Source organism: Lutra lutra, chromosome 6 (genome assembly GCF_902655055.1).
Source record: "Lutra lutra chromosome 6, mLutLut1.2, whole genome shotgun sequence".
Lineage (NCBI taxonomy): Eukaryota > Metazoa > Chordata > Mammalia > Carnivora > Mustelidae > Lutra > Lutra lutra.
Window position 1 is genome coordinate 136,828,554 of NC_062283.1, and position 22,776 is coordinate 136,851,329.

General features: G+C 41.8%; 2 protein-coding genes across 6 annotated transcripts in view; one reads left to right on the forward strand and one right to left on the reverse strand.

Annotated features, from left to right (window-relative positions):
* The window catches only part of FRK (fyn related Src family tyrosine kinase), a 132,829-nt gene extending 119,724 nt beyond the window's left edge, over positions 1–13,105 (reverse strand). The window contains exon 1 of one of the 3 annotated variants that reach the window (XM_047734327.1): positions 12,852–13,105. In XM_047734327.1, coding sequence (XP_047590283.1) covers positions 12,852–13,105 — 254 coding nt within the window. Of the gene's footprint in view, positions 1–12,727 lie in introns of all 3 variants that reach the window. The other 2 variants (XM_047734329.1, XM_047734331.1) reach the window with 2 other exon arrangements.
* Positions 13,106–13,147: 42 nt separating this feature from the next.
* NT5DC1 (5'-nucleotidase domain containing 1) overlaps positions 13,148–22,776 on the forward strand; it is a 136,681-nt gene continuing 127,052 nt past the window's right edge. For all 3 annotated transcript variants that reach the window (XM_047734332.1, XM_047734333.1, XM_047734334.1), the window contains exons 1-4: positions 13,148–13,284; positions 18,778–18,869; positions 20,244–20,315; positions 22,500–22,606. In XM_047734332.1, coding sequence (XP_047590288.1) covers positions 13,192–13,284; positions 18,778–18,869; positions 20,244–20,315; positions 22,500–22,606 — 364 coding nt within the window. In that variant the 5' untranslated portion in view covers positions 13,148–13,191. The remainder of the gene's footprint in view (positions 13,285–18,777; positions 18,870–20,243; positions 20,316–22,499; positions 22,607–22,776) is intronic.

The window sequence follows — 22,776 nt, forward strand, 5'->3', positions numbered from 1 at the left end:
CCTTCACAATGTCTGGCACATGGAAGAAGCTCAACAACGTTGGCTATTTTTCCAGTCACTGACAAGTGCCCCGCCCACATGCAAATGCACTGGGTGCCCGTGTGCAGGTAGGCACACCAGAGGGAGAGAGAGATGGGATGGAGAAAGACACATGCGGACCCAGAGATTCTGTAGCACATGTGTACTCTACTCAGAGTACTTGCATTCTGGGAGGTGAAAAAGGAGAAAGACAAAAGGAGAAAATGGACATGTTATTTATATTTCTTACCTGGCTAATTTCCAGAAGAGACTAATAAGAAATTATGCATATATTGACAACTTCACTAGCAAGAGCATATATTCCAACATTCTCATTAAGAACTCTTCGCATGTCCAAATGACAGTTTTAAAATAGAGCTTTTAGAACAAGAATAAATCACATTGAGTACTTTCCAAGGGTCAACAGTCATAATGAAGAGAGCTTAGTAGGCAGTATTATCTCAGTATAGACAGAATCTAGTAATAGAAACTTGGAGAATCCTGTGACCCTCCTGATAAAACTCCAAAGTCTTTAAGTATTTTTCTGAATGATGTACTATTAAAAATTAAGTGTAGCTGGTAAGTTAATTATTAGGTTCCCAAAACGTTGGCTTAAGCCATTTTTACCCTGTGATTATATAGCCTGCATGTGAGCTCTTGGTGTAAGATGTGAAGAGTCTACCAAACGTCCAATGGAAAATTAGTGCCTGATACTTACACGTATTTGACATGACTAAAAATTAATGGTTGTCAGAATGCCGCCTGAAGATTGTGGCTCCAAGCAATTAAAATCTTTTTTTTTTTTAAGATTTATTTATTTGACAGACAGAGATCACAAGTAGGCAGAGAGACAGGCAGAGGGAGAGGGAGAAGTAGGCTCCCCACTGAGCATAGAGCCCAATGTGGGGCTTAATCCCAGGACCCTGGGATCATGACCTGAGCTAAAGGCAGAGGATTTAACCCACTGAGCCGCCCAGGTACCCCTCCGAGCAATTAAAATATTTATTATAAACCTATGAAATGTAAATCCTGATTTATTGATTACTGAGAACATGGGATTCAGAGTCAAACACAGTGCCTCCTGCCTCCAAGTAGGTGCTTCCTGGCACTCACTCAAAATTTCACAATGGATGAAGATATAGAAATTAGGAAAAGGAAATTCATTCATTCATTCAATGGACATTATGCACCAGGTTGTGCGCTAGGAATTGAGATACAAAGATGAACAAAACATGGTTCCCAGTCTGAAATAATAGAGCTACTAGAAAAGCCTGACACAAAACCAGATATTAATAAAACCATCAAAAAGATATCTCAAGGTTCCTGCAGCTAAATGAAATAATGTTCTTTCCAAGGGTGATGTGGGAGGTAGCTTGCATGGTAATGGAAATCAACAAATAAAAGAGGGCATGATGGTTAATTTATTGAGCCAACTTGACAGGCTAAGGGATGCCCAGATAGCTGGTAAAACATTTCTGCATGCATCTATGCCTGTCTCTGGAAGACATTTGCATCAGTAGACTGGGTAAAGAAGTTTGCACTCACCCATTAAGTCAGACATAGTCCAACCTGATAAGGACCTGAATAGAAAAAACAAAAACAAAAACAAAAAAACTGAGGCAGAGGAATGGTGGTGGTGGAGAAAGGACAAATTTACTCTCTCTGCTTGAGCTGGGAAGCCCACCCTCTCCAGGCCCTAGATGTCAGGGCTCCTGGTTCTTGGGCCTTTGGACTTGAACTGAATTATACTACTGGTTTCTCTGCTTTTCTACCTTGCAGACAGCAGATTTTAGCCTCCATAATTGCATGAGCCAACTCCTATAATAAATCTCTTTCTCTCTCTCTCTCTACATACACACACACACACACACACACACACACACACACACACACACCCTATTGACTCTGTGTCCCTGGGGAACTCTAATATAGGAAGAAAGAATATTTTGGGCAGAGTAAGCAGCATGAGGTGAAGAAGCCATGCCAGACTAGCTTCTCCATTTTATGTATGGTATTATAATAATTAGATACATATTCTCCCTCTCTAAACTGAAGGTCCCTCCAGGGAAGTTACCATCGTCTACTTTTACCTTCTGGTGTCTATCATAGTGCCTGGCACACGATAGACTCTCAACAAACATGTGTTAAATTAAACTAAGCAGCCAGGAGTTTACTATTTAAAAAAACCAAAATCCTGATTCAATACAGTATTTCAACTAAAAGAGTGCCTAGAACACACTTGGTTATATTTATGCTAAGATATTGATCAGATCCACTCTGTCAGGCTTTGCAGAAGGTTCAGAGCTTCAAAAGCCCAGGTTGCCCCACTTATCTGGGCCAGATTCTTCTGTTTGCTCCAACATGCTAAGTAAACATTACTATTTTCTATGTGAGTCCGATGTGAACAAGCTAGGAAAGCACTGGACCAAAGTATTTTTGTGAGTTTCCATAGAGTTCTACTATGTTGAATTAGGGCAGAGAATACACAGAGTAGATCACAGATGGAACAGAAAGAGAAGAATACAGGATGAACAGTGGATTGGAGACAGACTGACCAATGGAGTAACACCATTCCCAGAGACATTCTTACAGAGTGGAATAAATGTCATTGTACCCAAGTGAATAACCGCTGAAGAACATGGCACTGGTGCCCCATATCACAATTCTTTAGCCCACTTCTGATTTTAGCCACATCTCACATGAAAGCTCACAATAATAGTATCCCATCTCAGGGCACCTGGGTGGCTCAGTGGGTTAAAGCCTCTCCCTTTGGCTCGGGTCATGATCCCAGGGAGCCTGCTTCCCCCTCCCTCTCTCTCTGCTGCTTGTGATCTCTATTAAATAAATAAAATCTTTAAAAAAAATTTAAAAAAAAATAGTGTCCTACCTCAACAGAGCCACTCAAGGTCTTTCTCCTTTGGGCCTGAGGATCTCTCTGAGGTTAAAGGGGCTGCTCCAACTCACACACAGCCTGGAAGTCAGCCAGCATCCCTCAAGTATAAGAGAACAGGAACCAACAGATGGTCAGACTTGCCTTCTGGTGTACAATTCTGGGAAGGATTCTCTGTGTTTCATGGAACATCCCAGTGGAATTAGAGCACTGTTGCCTACAACAGTGTTATCCCTTCATATTGTTACTGGCTCTTACTCTATTATTTCACTGCTGATTTCTGGGACTGCCTTTTTTTTTTTAATCTTTTTTTTTTTAAAGATTTTATTTATTTATTTGACAGAGAGATCACAAGTGGGCAGAGAGGCAGGCAGAGAGAGAGGGGGACGCAGGCTCCCCGATGAGCAGAGAGCCCATTGTGGGACTCTATCCCAGGACTCTGAGATCATGACCTGAGCCAAAGGCAGAGGCTTAACCCCTGAGCCACCCAGGCACCCCTGGGACTGCCTCTTAATAAGCCACCTGCAGCTAAGTTTTCATCTCAGGCTCTGCTTTCAGGACACCCCATTCAGGAGAAAGATGCGGTACTTACACTAACCTCTGAGTAACTATGAATTTTCTGCGACAGTAATAAGGGAAAGACATGAGACTTCAACATTTTAGCGCACATGGGTGTGGAACAAGAATGATAAAATGAACTATGTCTGGAAGAAGAGAAAGCTTGGCATTTTCTTATCTTATCATAACAAAAATTTCTGATAACTTCTTAAGGACAAGGAAGTTGGAAATAATGTCACAAATCAGTACAAAAAATCTCTGTTGTATATGTTCGTATGTATAATTGTGCACCATAGAGTATGTAATATGAGTGAAGTCATTTTCAGCTAAAATGTTTAGTAGCTTCCTAAAGTCTCTAGTCCAAGCTTTCCTCTCAGGTATTATCATTGTTCAATTTCTCAAATCTAGCTAATATTGCCGATGGGATTCTGATGCCCAGAGCAAACAAAGCCAGGGACATCTGCCAAACTCAGTAAGAATTTAAAAATGAATGACTGATTGGTTCTTTAATAAGGTTATCGGTCCTTGAGTGCAAACCCATTTGCTTGGTTCTCAAACTACATGTAATGCTGGACTAAACAGTGCCAGGAGATGTGTACCTTACACAAGTGAGATTTCTTATTATCCAACTCCATTTCTAACTAGTGTTCCCCACAGGAGATAGAACTAGGTAATGTGGGCAAAATCAACAGAACTTTGCTTCATCTCATTGGAAATGGTGAAAGGATTAAGAAGCAGCAACCACAAAATGACCAGATAATTGCTCCTTTTACAGCCTATCCCTGCTTCTGACATACCCAGCCATGTTTCTGAAGGACCATGAGCCACCTGTGAGTGGAAACTGGGAAGGAGAAGGGAACATGTGGCCTGGGTTGGGAACACCTATCCTGTGGAAACCCACGTTGGCCAACCAGAATGTGTTTGTGGTTGCTGCTCTCCACAAATCCCAGTATCAGTTTGAGTGGGGGGGGGTGAGAAGAATAAAGGAGAAAGGAGGTTTAAAAGCAAACTCCAACCAAAGATAGGAGAGATACTACATGATTTTCTTTTTGCTTCATAAAAAGTCTTTTGGTCATTAAACTGATTTTGTTAGCTAGAAAGATACAATACTACAAAAATTTAGAAACCTAAGCAATAGTCCTTTGTTTATATCTTTATGTGTTTTTAACTGCATATTTAAATAGAAATCATCTTAAAATTTAAAAAGCATATCACTATATTAAAGTTTTTGATGGCAAATATCTTATATTGCATCTCAATTTTTTTTCAAACAGTATTTATTTCTTTATGTCTTCATGTCTAAAAGCAGGTCTCTTTAAATGGCATATACTTAAATCTTGCTTTGATCAAGTCTTACAATATCTTTTCATCTCTTTTTAGGTCATTTACACTTAGTATAATTATCAATATGTTTGTGTATAAGTTTACCATATTGTTATTTACTACCCATTGCTCTCACCTATTCATCATTCCTTTTTTTTTTTTTTTGCCTGCCTTCTTTTGTATTAATTGGATGTTTCTCAAAAGTCCACTGTAGAGGAATGATGGTTGGAATGTTTAGCTGAAACACAGGAGTAGGGCAAACTATGGAAAACTATGTTAGTACCACTTCTGAATACACAAAGAGATTTCCCACAAGATCCTAACACATTCCATTGTTTTATATTTGCTTTTGAGAGGAAATGTTTAGAGTCTTGCAGTAAGTATATCTTATCTGTTAGGTATAACAATAATCTATTAATCCTTTCACTTTGCCAAGAAAAGAAAAACTGTTACACAGTCACTGTCCAGAAGTTAGCCTGTTACCTGAGATTTTTCTGGAACAGAAATCCTAGATGCCTAGAATTGGATTAAATAGTCAACAAATAATAAATCATTTTCTTAAAATATTTTATTTATTTATTTTTGTGAGAGAGAGAGAGAGAGAAGCAGCACAAGCGGGGCTGGGGGAGGGAGAGGCAGACTTCCTGCTGAGCAGGGAGCCTGATGGCGAACTACATCCTAGGACTCTGGGATCATGACCTGAGCCAAAGCAGACGTTTAACCAACTATGAGCCACCCAGGCACCTAATAAATCATTTCTAAGACTACTGATACTCATTTACACATTGCTTTTCAAAAGAGGCTGTTGTGGAATATTTTTGTTAAGAGGAGAAAAAAAAAACAAAAACCAATAGTGGAGAAGTGTGGATAAGCATGAGATACTCAATTTTTCATGCCTTTTTTTCAAATATTAAATAGATATCTTTAATTTTAAGAAAACTTTCAAGTATCTAATTTTATAGATAAGAAAACTGAGACAAAGTAATTAAAGAATCAAAATATATCAACTTAGGAGGGTACTTGTTATTCATTTAATGACACTCTAGTACAGCATGAGAAATACATAATCGGAGAAAGATCAAAGATGAAAATACACAGGTGAGATGCATCCAGTCACTTAAGTCATAAAAGTAAACTTGCTGCTCAAGAGCCCTGGAGACAAAGAATTTATAGATCCTCATCTGACCCAAGGGGAACTCCACACTTGACTGGATCACATTATTTAAGGCATTCCTAAAATATGTGTATATTTGGATGCCCTTGAGAATACAAAATTTTAACACACTTAAATATTTGAAAATTTGGAATCAAAACATAAATGGAAAAAGAGAAAAGAAGGGCCATCCGTGGATGGAACAACCATTTCACTGGGCTCACATATTTTTTGCTTCTATTATCACCAACCAGCCTCCAAAAATATCTAAGTCTCCCATAATCCCTTAGGAATACCAAACCCTAGCTATGAAGGCCTGACTTGAATGTATCTATTATCCTTTGTTTAGATATTTTACCCATACTAGTATAATGTTAAAATATTAACAGATTTCTTTGTTTCAAAATTTCCCCACCAATTAGAAAAAGGTAAAAGTTTTGGCTAGGCCCATCCCTCAGAGGAAGATGTTCTGTGGCAGACAATTTCTTGGTTTTGTATTCCAGCATGGACTTGAGACTCTCAAAGTAGAAAAATCGTCTCAAAGGCTGCATTCGTTTTCTAGGGCTGCCATAACAAAATACTGCAGACTGAGTGGCTCAAACAACGGAAATTTATCTCTCACAGTTCCGGAGGTTAGAAGTCCAGCATTAAGATGTCAACAGGTTTGATTTCTTCTGAGGCCTCTCTCCTTGGCTTGCAGACCACTGCTTTCTTGCTGTGTCCTCACGTGGTCTTTCCTCCTCTGTGCGTGACACCCCTGGTTCCCTCTTTGTGGGTCCAAATTTCCTCTTCTAAAAGGACATCAGTCAAAATGGATCAGGTCTGCCCTAGAGCTTCGTTTTAATTTGATCACTTCTTTAAATGTCCTATATCCAAATAGAGCCCCTACAGCCCCTCAAATTAAACACAGTCATTTGAGGGAAGCACAACTCGGCCCATAACAAATGCCAGGACACATCTGTTTTTCAAGTTCTGGGCTTTCTGCAAGAAAAAAGTTAATTATAAAAAGTATTTTTAAAGGTGGTTTCAGAATGGATACAAAGTATATGTCTCAGAGTTGCCAAAATTTAGAAAATAAAGTATGTCAATTTATATTCAAATTTCAGAGAAACAACAAATAGTTTCTTTAATACTAGGTTTCATGGGATATTTGGGACATTCAAATTTAATTAGGCATTCAATATTTTATCTGACAATGTTAGTCCCAGGAAACAAGATGGGCAGCATTAAAGTGCATCATTTGTATGGGTCTCTGAGCAAGAGACCCTACACCCTATCCCATTGTGAGGTTAAATCCCTCCCATGAGAAACAACAGAAACCTCCACATGAGCTTGAGGATCCAAAAGCAGAGTATTTCGTTCTGCATTCTGAGAGAAAACTGCTTTACGGAGTATCCTGTGGTAACAGAGAGCCATCACTAGAATAGAAACGGTGGCTCCCATCTGGATAGAAGGGGTCTGAGGTAACCACCCCACCTTTCCATGGCGAAACACAGACCCTCCTTTGCTGTGGCTTCAAAGCCAAAAGCTTTCTGTGAAGGTTTCCTGGGACTCTTCAAGAGAGAAGAGGTTGGTTGAGTGTGGAATGGCAACTTTAAAATAGTCTCGTGGTTTGGATCAAAACTAAAAATTTTCGGGATGATGCCGTAAGTAGAGGTACTGCAGAGTTTAATGCAGCAGTCATGATTGCTGACAGGGTGGATGCCGTGGCCAGAGGTAACCAAACACTGACAGGGATGGAGAAGCAGATGTAAGGATGCCATTAGCCAAGGACCAGAAGTCTGTTCCCAGACTCGCTGGCGCTATGATAACCCTGCTGCAATTTAGAACCCCCCACGCCTCCCAGAAAGACAGCGAAGGAAAAGGGAAGACTGACAGTCAAAGAGAAATTCAATTTATACCAGAACTAGCTGAGTTCACCTTGAGTTTATCCGCATTGTACTTCTTACTTAACTGCTGATAAATCAAGATTCCCCATAATACACTGTTAGATTGTTTGAACCTGTGTCTTAAAACACAGCATGTGTCTTAACTTATTAAATTTCAATCCACTGCTACATCCTAAGAGATCTTGCTGAATCACAATTCAGCCATTCGGTATTTTAGCTCTTTCTGCAAGAGGGACTCATTTCATATTTTAAACATTTAGTTATTTATTGAGATACAACCTTAATGAGAAGTTTCCTACATTGAGACACGACTTTACACCAGTTAGAATGGCCAAAATCCACAAGACAGTAAACAAGTGTTGGAGAGGATGTGGAGAAAGGGGAACCTCTTACACTGTTGGTGGGAATGCAAGTTGGTGCAGCCACTTTGGAGAACAGTGTGGAGATTCCTTAAGAAATTAAAAATAGAGCTATCCTATGACCCTGTGATTGCTCTACTGGGTATTTACCCCAAAGATACAGATGCAGCGAAAAGAAGGACCATCTGTACCCCAATGTTCATAGCAGCAATGGCCACAATCGCCAAACTGTGGAAAGAGCAAAGATGCCCTTCAAGAGACGAATGGATAAAGAAGATATGATCCATGTATACAATGGAATGTTATGCCTCCATCAGAAAGGATGAATACCCAACTTTTGTATCAACATGGATGGGACTGGAAGAGATTATGCTGAGTGAAATAAGTCAAGCAGAGAGAGTCAATTATCATATGGTTTCACTTATTTGTGGAGCATAAGGAATAACACAGAGGACATGGGAGATGGAGAGAAGTGAGTTGGGGGAAATCGGAGGGGGAGACGAACCATGAGAGACTGTGGACTCTGAGAAACAAACTGAGGGTTTTGGAGGGGAAAGGGGTAGGGGGTTGGGTGAACCTGGTGGTATTAAGGAGGGCACTTATTGCATGGAGCACTGGCTGGGGTGCATAAACAATGAATCTTGGAACACTGAAAAAAAATTAAATTAAAGAAAAGAAATAAAACTAACAAAAAAAAAAAAACAAAACTACTATACCTTCAAAAAAAAAAGAAGTTTCCTACCAAAGGGCTTCATCCTACCACATTCTCTCCTTCCAACGTCCAAAATAAATACACCCACACACAAAAATAAAATAAATATATACACACACAAAAACCACAATAAAATTTCTAAGTAGGCGTCTCTTGCAGCAAGAGCAGAAAGGGAAAGTAGAAAATCACTTTTTTTTTTATTAAGAAACTGAAGGATTTTTAAATTACCAGAGAAACCAAATGAAAAATATTCCTAATGCAGAACTACTGCCATCTTAAGGCCATTGCCCAGTATTACAAATCAGCTTTTGGTCCTATTCAGCTAAATGACTAATATTTAAGGGCTACAAATATTAACTTTTAGGCATTTAAATATTTTATCTTTTTTTCAAATTACCAAATAAACTTTATTGCTTCCCTCTAAGCAAATTATGGGATCCAGGGAAGATGTGGCGATTAGGTTGTATAAAAAGTTAACATTACAATGTTTACTTTGGAGTATTTAGAAAAACACTTTTTTTTAATATGGTCTTCTTTGGGGGGATCAGGAAGAAAAAGAATCTTAAGCAGGTTCCAGGTCCAGTGCCAAGCCCAATGACGGCCTTGATCTCACAACCCTGAGATCATGACCTGAGCTGATATCAAGAGTTGGAGGCTTGGGGTGCCTGGGTGGCTCAGTGGGTTAAGCCGCTGCCTTCGGCTCGGGTCATGGTCCCGGGGTCCCGGGGTCCTGGGATCGAGCCCCGCATCGGGCTCTCTGCTCAGCAGGGAGCCTGCTTACCTCTCACTCTCTCTCCCTGCCTCTTCGCCTACTTGTGATCTCTCTCTATCAAATAAATAAATAAAATCTTTAAAAAAAAAAAAAGAGTTGGAGGCTTAACCAACTGAGCCACCCAGGCACCCCAGAAAATCACATTTTCAACTAACAAAAGAATAAACAAACAGACCTCACCCTGTCCCCAAATAACAGTTTGGTAAATAACATTTACAATGTAGATATCAAATTGCAGTATTTCAAATTCACAAAAGATCACTTAGTGAGTTATTTTAGAGTCTACAACAAGCTAGCTGATCACAAAATTATTATTTTGGTAAATAATAGTAAAAGGCACACTTAAGGTTAAAGTCGCTAAGTTACAGTATTTCCTGTATTAAAATATAGGTTTATTAATATAGGTCTAAATATAGGTCTATTCGCTGTATTAAAATATAGGTCAGTATTAATGATGAAATTCAATCCTAGAAAACCAGCAAAAATATAACTTACTTCTGAACATTTCTACATTATTTCATAACTTTTGTGTGAAAAGGAAAACTCCATACATAGAATACTAAAAAACATCCTAAAATTTCACAGCATAGTATTAATATTATACTCAAATAAAAATACCAAAATCCTGAAAACCAACAAATAATTTAAGCAAAAAAATTAAAGCATAAGTTCATGTCATTTAGGGATCTTTCAAGTGCAAATACTATTTACTACATTTGACCCAACAACATTGGTTGGGGTCAAATCTCCTTACTGAATGTCTTAGTTTGCTGAGACTGCCTTAACAAAATACCACAGACTTGGTGGCTTAAACAACAGAAAATTATTTTCTCACAGCTCTGGAAGCTGGAAGCCCAAGATCAAGGTGCCAGTTGGGTAGGTTTCTAGTGAAACCCTCCTTTTTTGCTTGCAGACTGAACCTTCTCCTTGTGTCCTCACATGGCATTTCTTCTGTGCATTCAGTCTATTTGGTGTCACTTCTTCTTTGGAACCATCATATTAAATTAGGGCCCTACTCTTATGACCTCATTTAACCATACTCAAGGTCCCAATCTCCAAAAATAGTCACATTGGCGCTTAGGCTTCAAAATACGAATTTGGGAAGGGAGGGACAATTCAGGCCACAACACTGACATATTTAATATTAGCACTCAAAGAAACAGAAATTAATTGGTCTAAGAACATGGGACTCTTGATTGATTGATACTAGAACAGCTGTGGTATTTTCAGTACATGTGATAGAAGTTTAATGTATTGGGGAAAAAAGTAAATATTTTTATTTGAAAACAAGCCCTATGAAGCAAAGTGAATGTATTTAAGTTCAGGGTTAGGTAAGGAGTCGGGGGTGGGAGAGGGAACCATCCCACATGTTCTTAAGGGAGTTAGAACGAGGTTTGAGCTATATGACAGGAAAGGTGACTACAGCTCATGGAGGGGTAAGAGCTCTCGGGATGCCTGGAGGGTATTGTTTCCTAAATTCTCCCACAAAGTGTAAACGTCTAGAGTCTCTAGCAGAGAGCTCTTTGACAGGACTTGAGGAATCGAAGACATGTAACATTTGTCTCTTAGCAAGTAGAAATGTCTGTTGTTGAGTGTATCCAAGTCTAAGGGCCAACCCCAGTCCAAGGGACACTGACATCAGAAAAAACCATCCTTTTCGTACTCTTTCCTTGGGCAACAAATGCACTTGTACATTTATATTATTAAGGGAACTCCCTAAGGTGCCTATCCTGCATTCAAACAAGATACCCTTCAGGGAAACTTGTGGCCTTCAATGTGTAGTCTACCTGGCAGTTTGACATTGGCAGGCCCACTGAAGGGGGCAAAGAGGAACGCTAATGTCAATGCTTCACAGACAACAGAGTCATAAAAGGGAAACAGGTACAAACTGTGAATCAATCCAGGTCCCTCATTTGACTCACAGACATTAAAAACATGGCCGCTGGACTGTCACCATACCAGTCAGTGAAGGGCTCAATCTTCTTGAGGTTTCTTTCCTCTTCCTATTCCAGAGAGATCTGATTGGGGCTTTTAAGAGTTATAATGGAACAAGTATTCAATTTATTCAAATGGGCCCACTAGGTATAATAAGTGTCCTACCTAACTGAATTATTTATTGCACTAAATTAATCCCTTGATTGATCTATTGGCCTCATAAGGGTTAGTATTTGTAAGGGTTAAATGTAATTCTCAATGAATTATATTTTCATTATGTCATAACTATTGATTTTTTTTCCATTGGACAATGTTCCTTTAAACTTAACACAGAAGGAATACAAAGGTAATAGACTTACATCTTCTTTTTTTAATTTATATTGTATTTTCTCTTTTAAATAATTTTAAAGATCTCAAAGACCTAGCCTTTCATATGGGTTCTCAAAGTGAAATACCTTAAGCGACCATTGTATATAACTTTTCTCCTATACATCTAAAATAATACTAGCTATACACAGTCCGTGAGAGAATTCAGATTATTGTCGAACCATTTTGTGCTCTATAAATCTTTTTTTTAATTTTACTTATTTATTTGACAGAGATCACAAGCAGGCAGAGAGGCAGGCAGAGAGAGAGGAGGAAGCAGGCTCCTTGCTGAGCAGAGAGCCCGATGCGGGGCTCGATCCCAGGACCCTGAGATCATGACCTGAGCCGAAGGCAGCGGCTTAACCCACTGAGCCACCCAGGCGCCCCTGTGCTCTATAAATCTTAAAGCCATCTGTTTGCAGAAAGTTTTCTGCCCTGTGGCATGTTCTATCAACTTTCTGCTGTCCTTTCACAGAAAAATTCATCCTAATAAAATATAACATAATCAAGTAACAAAAATAGCCAACGTTGATACCTTTAATCAGCGTCATTTTGCAAAAATGGTCCTTCAACTTCTAATAAATTTATTTTCTAATGCACTCCAGAAGGGGAGATAGTGAAAGGTCTTTTAACAATTTAGGAAGCAACGAAATATTCAAACCTTAGAGAGCACGTGGGCAACGATATCTCCCCAATTCTAGGCTAATTGTGTCAGAGGATATTCGTGAATAGAATTGTCGCCATAATCTTACCTTATTCCGCACAAGAGCAAAGGGTCGGGTCTAACTTTACAGTGTCCTGTTTTCTGTGGCACCTTGAAAACGACGGGGAGCCCCGGTTAATTTTGGCAAAGGTTCTGTGTCCACGGGGACTCACCTGCACCCCCAGCTCCAGCAGAGGTGGAGGGGCTCCCGGCCCTCCCGCCTTCGGGACTGCGGTGCGAGGCGGCGGCGGGCCGCAGGGCGCCGAAGCTGCGGGGGCGGCGCGGGCAGGCGGGCCGCGCGAGAGGCGGGGAGAAGCGCGGCCGGGGGCGGCGCTCGCGGGCGCGGGAAGCGCTGGAGGCCGACGCGCTGCGTCCCGGGGGTGGCCGCAGCCCCGCCCCGCCCCGCCCCGGTCCCGTCCGGTCCCATCCCCGCAGCGTCCCGCAGCGTCCCGTCCGCGGGTTCCTCGCACCCTCCCGGCGCCCGAGGCGCTCTCCAGTGCTTCCAGCGCAGCCATGGCTCAGCACTTCTCCCTGGCCGCCTGCGACGTGGTCGGCTTCGACCTGGACCACACTCTGTGTCGCTACAACCTGCCCGAGAGCGCCCTGGTGAGTGGCGCGGGCTGCCCGGGGCGCACGGCGAGCACCTCCATGGCGGCCGGGGCCGGACTTCCTTCGGGGCGCAGGGCGGCGAGCGCTGCCGGGGGCCTGCGGCCGCCACGCCCCTGCGCAGAACTCGGCCTCCCACCGCGAGGCCGGGCGGAAGTGTGCATCCCCGGGGCCCTGCCGGTGCGCTCCGCACTGGCTTGCTGTGCCCGGCTGTAAGCCAACTTTGAGAGAGCCGTGGGGAGGAGAAGGGGCGGAGGGGCGAACAGTGCAGAACCGGTCAGGAGCAGCGGTTCCAGGGACAGAAGGCGGGGCGGGGCCAGGGGAACTGGGGGTGTCTTCTGCAGATCCCTGGCCTTGGATCTTCGCTGCTGGTCATTCTGGGCGCCAGCGGCGCTCCAGTACAGCCACCTGGGCTTGTATTTTCCGGGTGTGCATTTTTTCTTTTCGTGTCTGTGCGACCACCTGTCAGTTCTTAAACACTGCAGTCAGGGAGAGATTGCGTGGTGTATGGGAAGGAACGCTAGCCGAGAAGTCATTAGAATTGTAGCCCCTATTTTGCCTTCTACCAAGAGACAAAAATGAACCTTTACTGCCCACTTCCTACGTGCACCATGCCCACTTTGAATAAGTTCTAATCCTAACAACAGCCTACTAAGCTGGGGTTCTCCCAGACCTTTGGAAAGAAGGGGGAGTGAAGTATGTCTGATTCCACACCCTCAGGTGAATTGCCTTTCCTCCCTTGTTCCTTTGGTTTCATACGGAAACTGATGTAAGAAATCAACAGGAATTTTTTTAGTCAAAGATCTAAGCATCAAAGCCTTCTAAAAGAGCTGACTAGGAGCATTGTGTTCAGGGCTCCACGCCCAGACTGCCTGGCCTAGGGCACCAGCGTCTCCATTACTACCTCTGTGACCTTGGGCAAGTTACTTTTTTTTCAATCCTCAGTTTCCCCATTTACAAAAATGACGCAAATAATCGGATTTACGGCAAAAGGTTGCAAGAATTAAGTGAGGAGTAATAGATGTATAATGCGTAGAGCAGTGTCTGACCCATACAAGTGCTTTTATGGTTACCATCCAAACCATTTTTAAGCCTCGCCATTTATGGTTAGAGCTCAGGGCCTCTGGTACAGACATTAGCCAGTGCTGCTCCTCATCCGGGTGAGGTCAGTACTCCAACCCGAGGTTCAGGTATCTGTCAGTGGTCAAAACCCAGTGTCTGAATTGCTCATGTGCTATCTATGCACAGATGCTAAAAAATAAAAAAGGTGTACTGTTCCTGCTGTTACACTTTTCTGCTTTCCTTCTATACCGGTGTTTCCTTGGTCATACTGAAAGTTGAGAAGGCTTTTCTTTTTGATCTTCGGCTACTACTTTTTCTAGACCTTTGATTCATATTTTCCTTCCGCACGTGCCTTTCAGGTTCCCTCCTGGAAAATGCGAGTTTTCTTGCATCTCCTCTGTGGCCACCTTCACCTGAAGGAAATATTGTTAAACCACTCATGTTAAAACCCATTTTGTGCCTGTGTGCAGGTCACGTCTCAGCATGCAAGATCCTCGAGGACAAGGATTCTTTTCTACAAACCTCCCTCTAATATAAGGGAGGCTTAAAGATTGAAAGTAACCTAGTGTGTTAGGTGTGATCCTCTTTGGTTCAGAAATCTTCTGTGAAATGCCAGCAGAGTGCTTGCTGAGCACCATAATAGAACTGAATACAGAGATAGACACAGGCTTTCCAAGTGGCTGTTGTACTGAGCAAAGATGATGCCTAGTTGGTTTTGGCCCCCGGTAGTGAGGGCAGTATCATTCCTGGAGGCCTTCCCTCCACCACACCAACTCCTCTGTCAGATCTCATCTGAAATAGCATTCCTTTTGGAAAGCTTTCCCCTATCCCCTAAAGTTTACCCTTTCCTTCCCATCCCACCTCCAATTTTCCATAAAACCCTTAATTTCTGAAAGCACTTACACACAGCTTAAAATTTCCTGTTAACCTGTTGGAATCTTCCCCTTGAATCTAGAGTCATGTCTCCCTGACATTAGACTCTCTGGCAGTTTCTTGTGTGTTCTGTGTGCTGAACTGAGTGCTTGGCATAAAATGGGTTCAGTCAGTAATTGTGGAATGACTGAATAAAAAAAGATATTTTAATAACTGAATATGGCACAGTCACTATTCTAATAAGCATTCAGTTTAAATGAGTTGGTTAGGTCTTTACGAAACTTTGTGTAAGGTTGTTGCTTTGTCACAGTCGTTTGGAGATGAGGATAAGGAGGCACAAAAAGGATAAGTAGCTTATCCAGGATTGTCCTGCTAGCGGGCTTCTGTTTCCACCGCTTGGCTTTATATGTGCCACAAAGCCTAGAGGAGCTGTCTGAAGTGACTGGTGCTTGAGCTGGGTACTAACACAGGAGTTAAAGCTGGCAGGGAGGACGCAGGGGGGAGCACTTTGGACAGAGCAAATACAGCCTGGGTAAAGACCCAGCGAAGAGAACTCTGGGAAGTGCAGGTATCCAGCACCAGACAGGGAATGGCAGAAGATGTTGGAGAAGTCAGTGGTGACTGCATCGTGGAACACTGTGAGGGCCTCTCCCATGAGTGTCATAGGCATTTAATAAGTACAGAGTGTGTGCAAAGATGGGACTGGGTGTGTTACTACACCTGCGGACTCAGAAAAGCCATCCTAGAAATGATGACCCCTGTGCTCTCCGAGGGTTGCAGACTCGGAAGTGGATGGGGCCAGCAGTTAAGCCCCATGTGGGAGTGGGGGTGGGACCTGGGACAGCTAGGAGAGTGGGTTTGCCTTCTGAAGATACAACCACACTCAACTTTTGCCAACATCTATGTGCCATGAGGAAGTAGGGGCTCAGTCTCTTAAAAGAGCTGATTCTTTTAAGATAACTTAGAGATCTGAACTTGTTTTTAAAAAAAAAAGAAAGAAAGAAAGAAAGAAATCTGACCTTGTATGTGAAGTCTCTGAATTTTTAAACATTAGCTCATTTTCAAACAGCAGGATTGTAGGGTTGTGAGACAGATTTAGCAAAGAAAAAAACAAAGCACCCAGTTCAATTTGGATTTCAAATAACAAAAACATTTTTATCAGATGCTTGTTCTGCAGGGGATGTGCTTATCCTAAAAAATTCATTGTTGTTTATCTGAAAATCAGATTCAGCTAGGTATTTCATATTTTATCTGGCACTGTGAAGCGGGAATCAAACCTGATTTGTGATCTGCATATAACTTACAGGACACCAGTGTGCAGCTGCTGTGTGGTGTGTGTTACTAGTCACAGGAGACTGCGAGCGAGTCAGTGACCCCGAAGTTTGGGAGAGAAGGGGGCTGCCCGTGGAGACCCTGTGCCATCAAGGTTTCTGAGGTGACCCAACAAAATAGAAAAAGGTCCAAGAACCAAGGCATCAGGACTAGGACACGTTTCAGAGGCACAGACTCCCTTATTTTTCTCAGCACCACTGTTCTCTCGTTCTCCCAGCACGTTGACCTCATTCTCTCCTATTACAGAAACTTCTCCACGAGGTGAGGAGCACAGCTGTGGACGCCCCTGTTGGCAGCCCTTCTGGAAAGGGCTCCTTTGTCTTAGGAAGGTTTCTGACCTCATTGGAATCACATGCCCATATCTTTATCAGGATTGCCAAGGGGTGAGAAAGTCCAGGACTGAATAAAATGCCTCAACCAGAGGCGAGATTAATGGTGTCAGTAACCATTGGTAGTTTGAAAGTGGCCATGGTGGGGATATTTATTACCATGGAAATGGGCAGACGGTACTTATCAGGGAGGTATATATACATATATATGTATATATATCCAGTATAAGACTGATAATAAAAGCAAATACTTAAATTGAATTTACTTGTATGTCAGGCACTGCTCTAAAGCACTTTACATCTGTTAATCCCACAGCACTGGTCTCCTGCGAGGGAGGATCATGATGTGTATTTTTATTGTCCACAGTACTCTGGACCTCAGAGTGACCCAGTACATGTTTTATTTCATTTCTTTTTTTTTTAAATGATTGAACAAAAATACACAGAACATGGAAAGCCAGTGATTTTCAGTCATCTCTGGGATTCAGGAATCCTGACCTGGACCCCACCCTAACCTGTAGGCCTGAAATTTCTGGGAGGTTTTAAGAGCTGTCAATATGGTTCTGAATCACCGCCAGGGGTGGGAAGTGTTGATATATCGTGTTGACATAATGTGAGCTATTAACAGTTGACCTGGTTCAGGGTCACACTGCATTGCATGGGAGTACATGTATAGTGAGTGATTTTAATTAGCTTCAGGACAGAGAACAGCTCTATTTGACAGGGAGCTTTTGATTTCTCTGCACTCATCTCCTGATGCTCGCATCCAAACCCAGGCATGTTCGGGCCTCTGGGTTTCTGGACTTGGCGTGCTCCCTTCCTCTGGATTCACCCAGCTAACTCTTACAGCTTGCAGGGGTCAGTGTAAGCATCGTCACCTCAGGGAGGCCTTCTTCCGTCCCTTTTGCTGTGTCTCTACCCTCTCCGCCCTTGTGCCACCTCATGCTGGCAAAGAGGTTATGGGTTCACGTAGAGTAGAAGGGTCAAGTTGCTCGAGTATCATCTTGGTCACTGCTCAGTCTGACCCCAGGCCAGCGTTCAGATTCAGGTTCAAGTGCATCTGATGCTGACTTAAGAACACTGTTTGAAGGAGAACGGAGTAGGGCCAGTGTGGACCTTTGTCTACCTTTTGCCTACTTTTCGCTTGGGATACACATTTCTCTAAAAATTTGAGCCAATCCTTTAGAAAAAAATAAGACACATCACTCAAACACTTGGGATTTTGTCATTGAGAAATCAGAAGATCCGTTTATCTTTGTACTTATTTCTAGAAGTTTCCTTTGTCCTTTTCCCTCAGTTTTCCCTATGGTGGAGATATAAGAGATATTTCCTGTATCTGATGGAAGCCCCGTGATTCTTCCTTCAGGTCATCTGCCTGGTTCCCGTGTGTATTTCCCTTTGAGACTCCCCTGTGTCAGTGACAAAACTAAAACAACTTAGTGACAAGTTTGATGTCCTTTATTCATGGGAGAACGATCTATGAACTGGGGAAGAACAGTGCCCCATAAACACCATCCACTAAGGATGGGCTGAGGATAGATGGAATGATAGAGTAGTCAATAAGTTTATCATTGTGGTGATCTGTTAAATAAGTTTACAAAGCTTTGTCAAGTCTTAATGATCTCCAACCCTTAGAATTCAGGAGTAAGACTGAGCATTGTCCTTGGTTATGAAATTGTATACTGGTGGTCTAATTCTGCACTATGAAAAGACACAGTAGCTAGCTGGGCCTCTCAGCGGTGGATAAATTGATTGCATTAAAGGGGGATTAAACTGCAGAACTTCACAGTTAGATTTCTCTCCCATCTGCCCCATGAGTAACTCCAGTAGGTTTTCAGGTCTGTGAAATTAGGAATGAATAGTGAGTTTTATATTTTTTCCTTTTTCTTATTTATAGCTCATTTATAATAGCTTTGCTCAATTCCTGGTCAAGGAGAAAGGGTATGACAAGGAATTGCTGACTGTGACTCCAGAGGATTGGGATTTCTGGTAAGTTCTTTTTTTTTTTAAGGTCTTCCTATTCCCTCTGATTCTCAAATATTGCTGAATAAACTTTAGTGCTTCCTTTTCTGTGGAGACATAAATTGAAATGTGAAACTGAATCAAAGGACAAAAATGCCTTCTGTATTAAAAGTTTTATGTTTCATAAATCAAAGCCTTTTCTGCTTTAAATTAGATTTGTTTAATTAAATATGTAAATAAGCTAAAAGCTTATTGACTAATTTGGTACTTGTATATGGCTGAAGTTTGTCTTAAGTTTCAGAGGTTATTAAGAACTGTCTCTAAAATTTACATTTTTTCATTAAAAAAAGTTTGCTTTATTGCCTTTCAAATACAGAACCATAGAAGAGGAAGAATCATCATGTTTTGAATAAGTGTGTGAACTGGAACATTGGGTTTTCTATAATTTGAATAGTCATTACTATGCTTTCTCCTTTCCTAGGTTAGGTTTTTCCACTTCCCAAGGCTTGTTTTATCCCTCTTCCTCATCTAAACAACAAAATAAAAATCCTACACTTAAACATTGCTCAGTTGAAAATTAATAATAATCCTAAAACACATAGAAACACATGCAGAATTAATTCTAGAGCAATGATGTTTATCCATTATATATTTCTGCAATATTTGGCTAGTCCTTTTTGATGTATCCCTTTTCTAAAAAGAAGAAACAAATATTTTGCTATATAAAACCACTGACTCTGGAAGTTTTACTATGAACCAGAGTCAGTAAGCCTTCTAAAGTACAATGTCATTTTTTGTTTAATTCTCTTGGTTTTTGGTGGCCATTATACATCCTTGCTTTTATTATTCATAATAATGAATCTGTCCCCACTTTTCTCCCCAAATCCCGCAAGTCTTTTACAGTGAGGAACCTAAAACTTAGTATTTGACTTTGTTTTAGTGGTTTTCAATAATATGCCCTGCACAGGGGGCAAGTTTTTATAACCTGACCTCAACGGAGGCAATTTCTGAAGAGTATAGGAGAGACCCTGTCTATAAATTTGGGCATGCACATGTGTCTTATTTAATGAAAAAAATTTTGTACATTTCAACAGAGACATATAATGGAGTTCCCTTTTTTTGTTCTCTTTAAGTTTTAGATTCTTCTTTTTTAAAAGCATAAGGATTTTACAACCTAAACACGGTTTCTTTCAGTTTCCCTCATGACAGTTTCCTTTGCTCTGTGGATGGTACTTCATTTTAGGATTCTTGGCTATTTTTTTTTGTTTGTTTGACTAACATATCATTCATCTGGGTGGAAGAATCCCTTTTTAGCACTGTGACTTTTTGAAAATATAGATTATTATTCCTTAGGTTAGCTGAATCTATGAACTGATTGGTAATCAGACCTTTCTGTTTTAGTTGCAAGGGCTTGGCATTGGATCTGGAAGATGGGAATTTCATTAAACTTGCAGATAATGGCACTGTGCTCAGGTAATAAAATTTAGCTGTGAAGTCAGAACTTTTTTTCCAGGACACTTTATACAGCATTTGATCGTTAAGGTACGGATTAAATAAGGTTATTATTTTTACCAATCAGATGACAGATCGTGTGCCTATGTTTCTTTGTATGAATTGTTTGAACGATTTAAATACAGTTCTGATAGCATTGGACTTAAAAGTGTAGCTCTTAAATTTAGCTCACCAGAAATATTTGCAGGAAATCCAGTAGAATTTTAATAATTTGCTTCATCTCATTGCCCACCCCTCCTGCAAAAGAGTCTGGGGATTATGTTGTGTTAGGTAAGTACATAGTTGCCTGGAATAAACTTAGATTTCTTTTTATTTCTTTTTATTATGTTTTTAAGATTTTATTTATTTATTTGATAGACAGAGATTACAAGTAGGCAGAGAAGCAGGCAGAGAGAGAGGAGGAAGCAGGCTCCCTGCTGAGCAGAGAGCCCGATGTGGGGCTCGATTCCAGGACTCTGAGATCATGACCTGAGCCGAAGGCAGAGGCTTTAACCCACTGAGCCACCCAGGTGCCCCTAGATTTTTTTTTATTAAGGAAGAAGGAGAAAATGGATGTTGGGTAGGGGTTAGTAGTCTATGCACATCTCTCCTCCTCTCTCTGTTTATCCAAATTTGTCTCCTGGGTGCAGGACTGATGTTGTATTTCAGCTCCTTCTGGAAGTTTTTCTAGTCGGTTCCAACCTTTATTGGTCTCCGTTTTTCACACTCAGTGCTGACTCCCTCTCCTTCCCTCCCCTCAGTGTGCACGGGGCACTTTGAATGTTGAAGAGCAGGACCGGCAGTTGAGAAGCTGCTGCCACCGTTTCTCTGAGCCTTACAGGGGGTGCGAGGGAGCGGGCATCTGTTTCTGCCCCCAAGACCAATAGTAGAGGCAAGTCAACATGGTCACCACTGTGCGATTTGTTATTTATATTAACATGATCAGAGTTGAAGGAAAGAACACTCAGCACAGATTATCCCTGGTACATACTCTTCCTTCTTTTTTTTTTTAAAGATTTTATTTATTTATTTGACAGAAAGAGATCACAAGTAGACAGAGAGAGAGAGAGAGAAGCAGGCTCCCCGCCGAGCAGAAAGCCCGATGCGGGACTTGATCCCAGGACCCTGAGATCATGACCTGAGCCGAAGGCAGCGGCCCAACCCACTGAGCCACCCAGGCGCCCCCATACTCTTCCTTCTGATACATCATTCTTTCTGCACAGTACAAACTCATACTGTACCTAGACCTTGTCCTAAGGTTCAGATGACTAGAGCTGGTGTGGCCTCACCTCTTATTACTTTGTTATTTGTTTGCACGTTTCTTGCCTTGGGCAACTAGGGCTAGAACTTCTGTACGTATGTATACATTTATATGTATGTACGTGTACATACTCCATGCAGTTTTGACCGTGACCTTTAACTCAACCATCAGATTCTTACAGTGTGCTTAGCTATCATCAGTCTTAGTTCAAAGAATGTAAAGCATTCTACAGTTTGGGTTCTTTCTTTCATTGTTATGTCTGTCTGTCTTCCCTCTCAACGTCCCTCCCCTGAGGTCTGACCCCCTCCAGGCAGTTTCCCCTGGATTCACTAGCTCATCTCCCTGATGCCTGCTTTCCTCCAACAGAGCAGATTCCTTGTCTCATCCTATGTTCTACTCCAGATCCCTCCATCTTTACATGCAGCTTTCTAAAGCATTGTCCCCTTATAGAAAGGAGCCCATTTTGATTTTTCCATTTGTTCTCACCCTATTGCTTCCCCCCTCCTTCCCCCATCGGTTCTCCCCGCGGCTGCCACCCAGTCTCTGCTGTTGTTTTCTGATCATTCCAGTTAGACTACCTTTATCTTCAGAGTTAAACAATAACTTCTCAGGAAAGAGTTTTTCTTCCAGAGAAATAGTTTTGATATTATAGGTCCAGAGCAGCTAGCACAGGCCGGACCTCAGAGTGAATTGCTCCTGATCACTTAATTGCCAGTTGGTGGATGAAATGAACAAAGAACTTAAGGAAACGCCTTCTAGAGCCCTAAAGGAGGAAATCATGTAGTTGAAAATGGAAAAAAAGAAAACTGGGTTCATTTTCGGGGGGACCACCCATAGCAAGGCCAGAGGGAGGGGTGATTCAGAGGAGGCATTAATGAGCATTGTACCCCATCTCCCCAAACCAGGGCAAGCCATGGCACGAAGATGATGGCTCCCGAGGTGCTGGCAGAGGAGTATGGCAGGAAGGAGTGGAAGCACTTCATGTCCGATGTGGGAATGGCTTGCCGATCAGGTATGACTCATGTGGATCAGCACCACCATGACCGCTCCTTGGGTCTGGGACCTTGAACCTGCAGCATGAGGACAGGAAGCATGCCATCCTTGCCTCCTGTTGGCCAGGATGCACAAGGGAGCCGCTGTGGGTTGATAGGAATAGGGTGTGTTTTCCACACATGTCTCAAG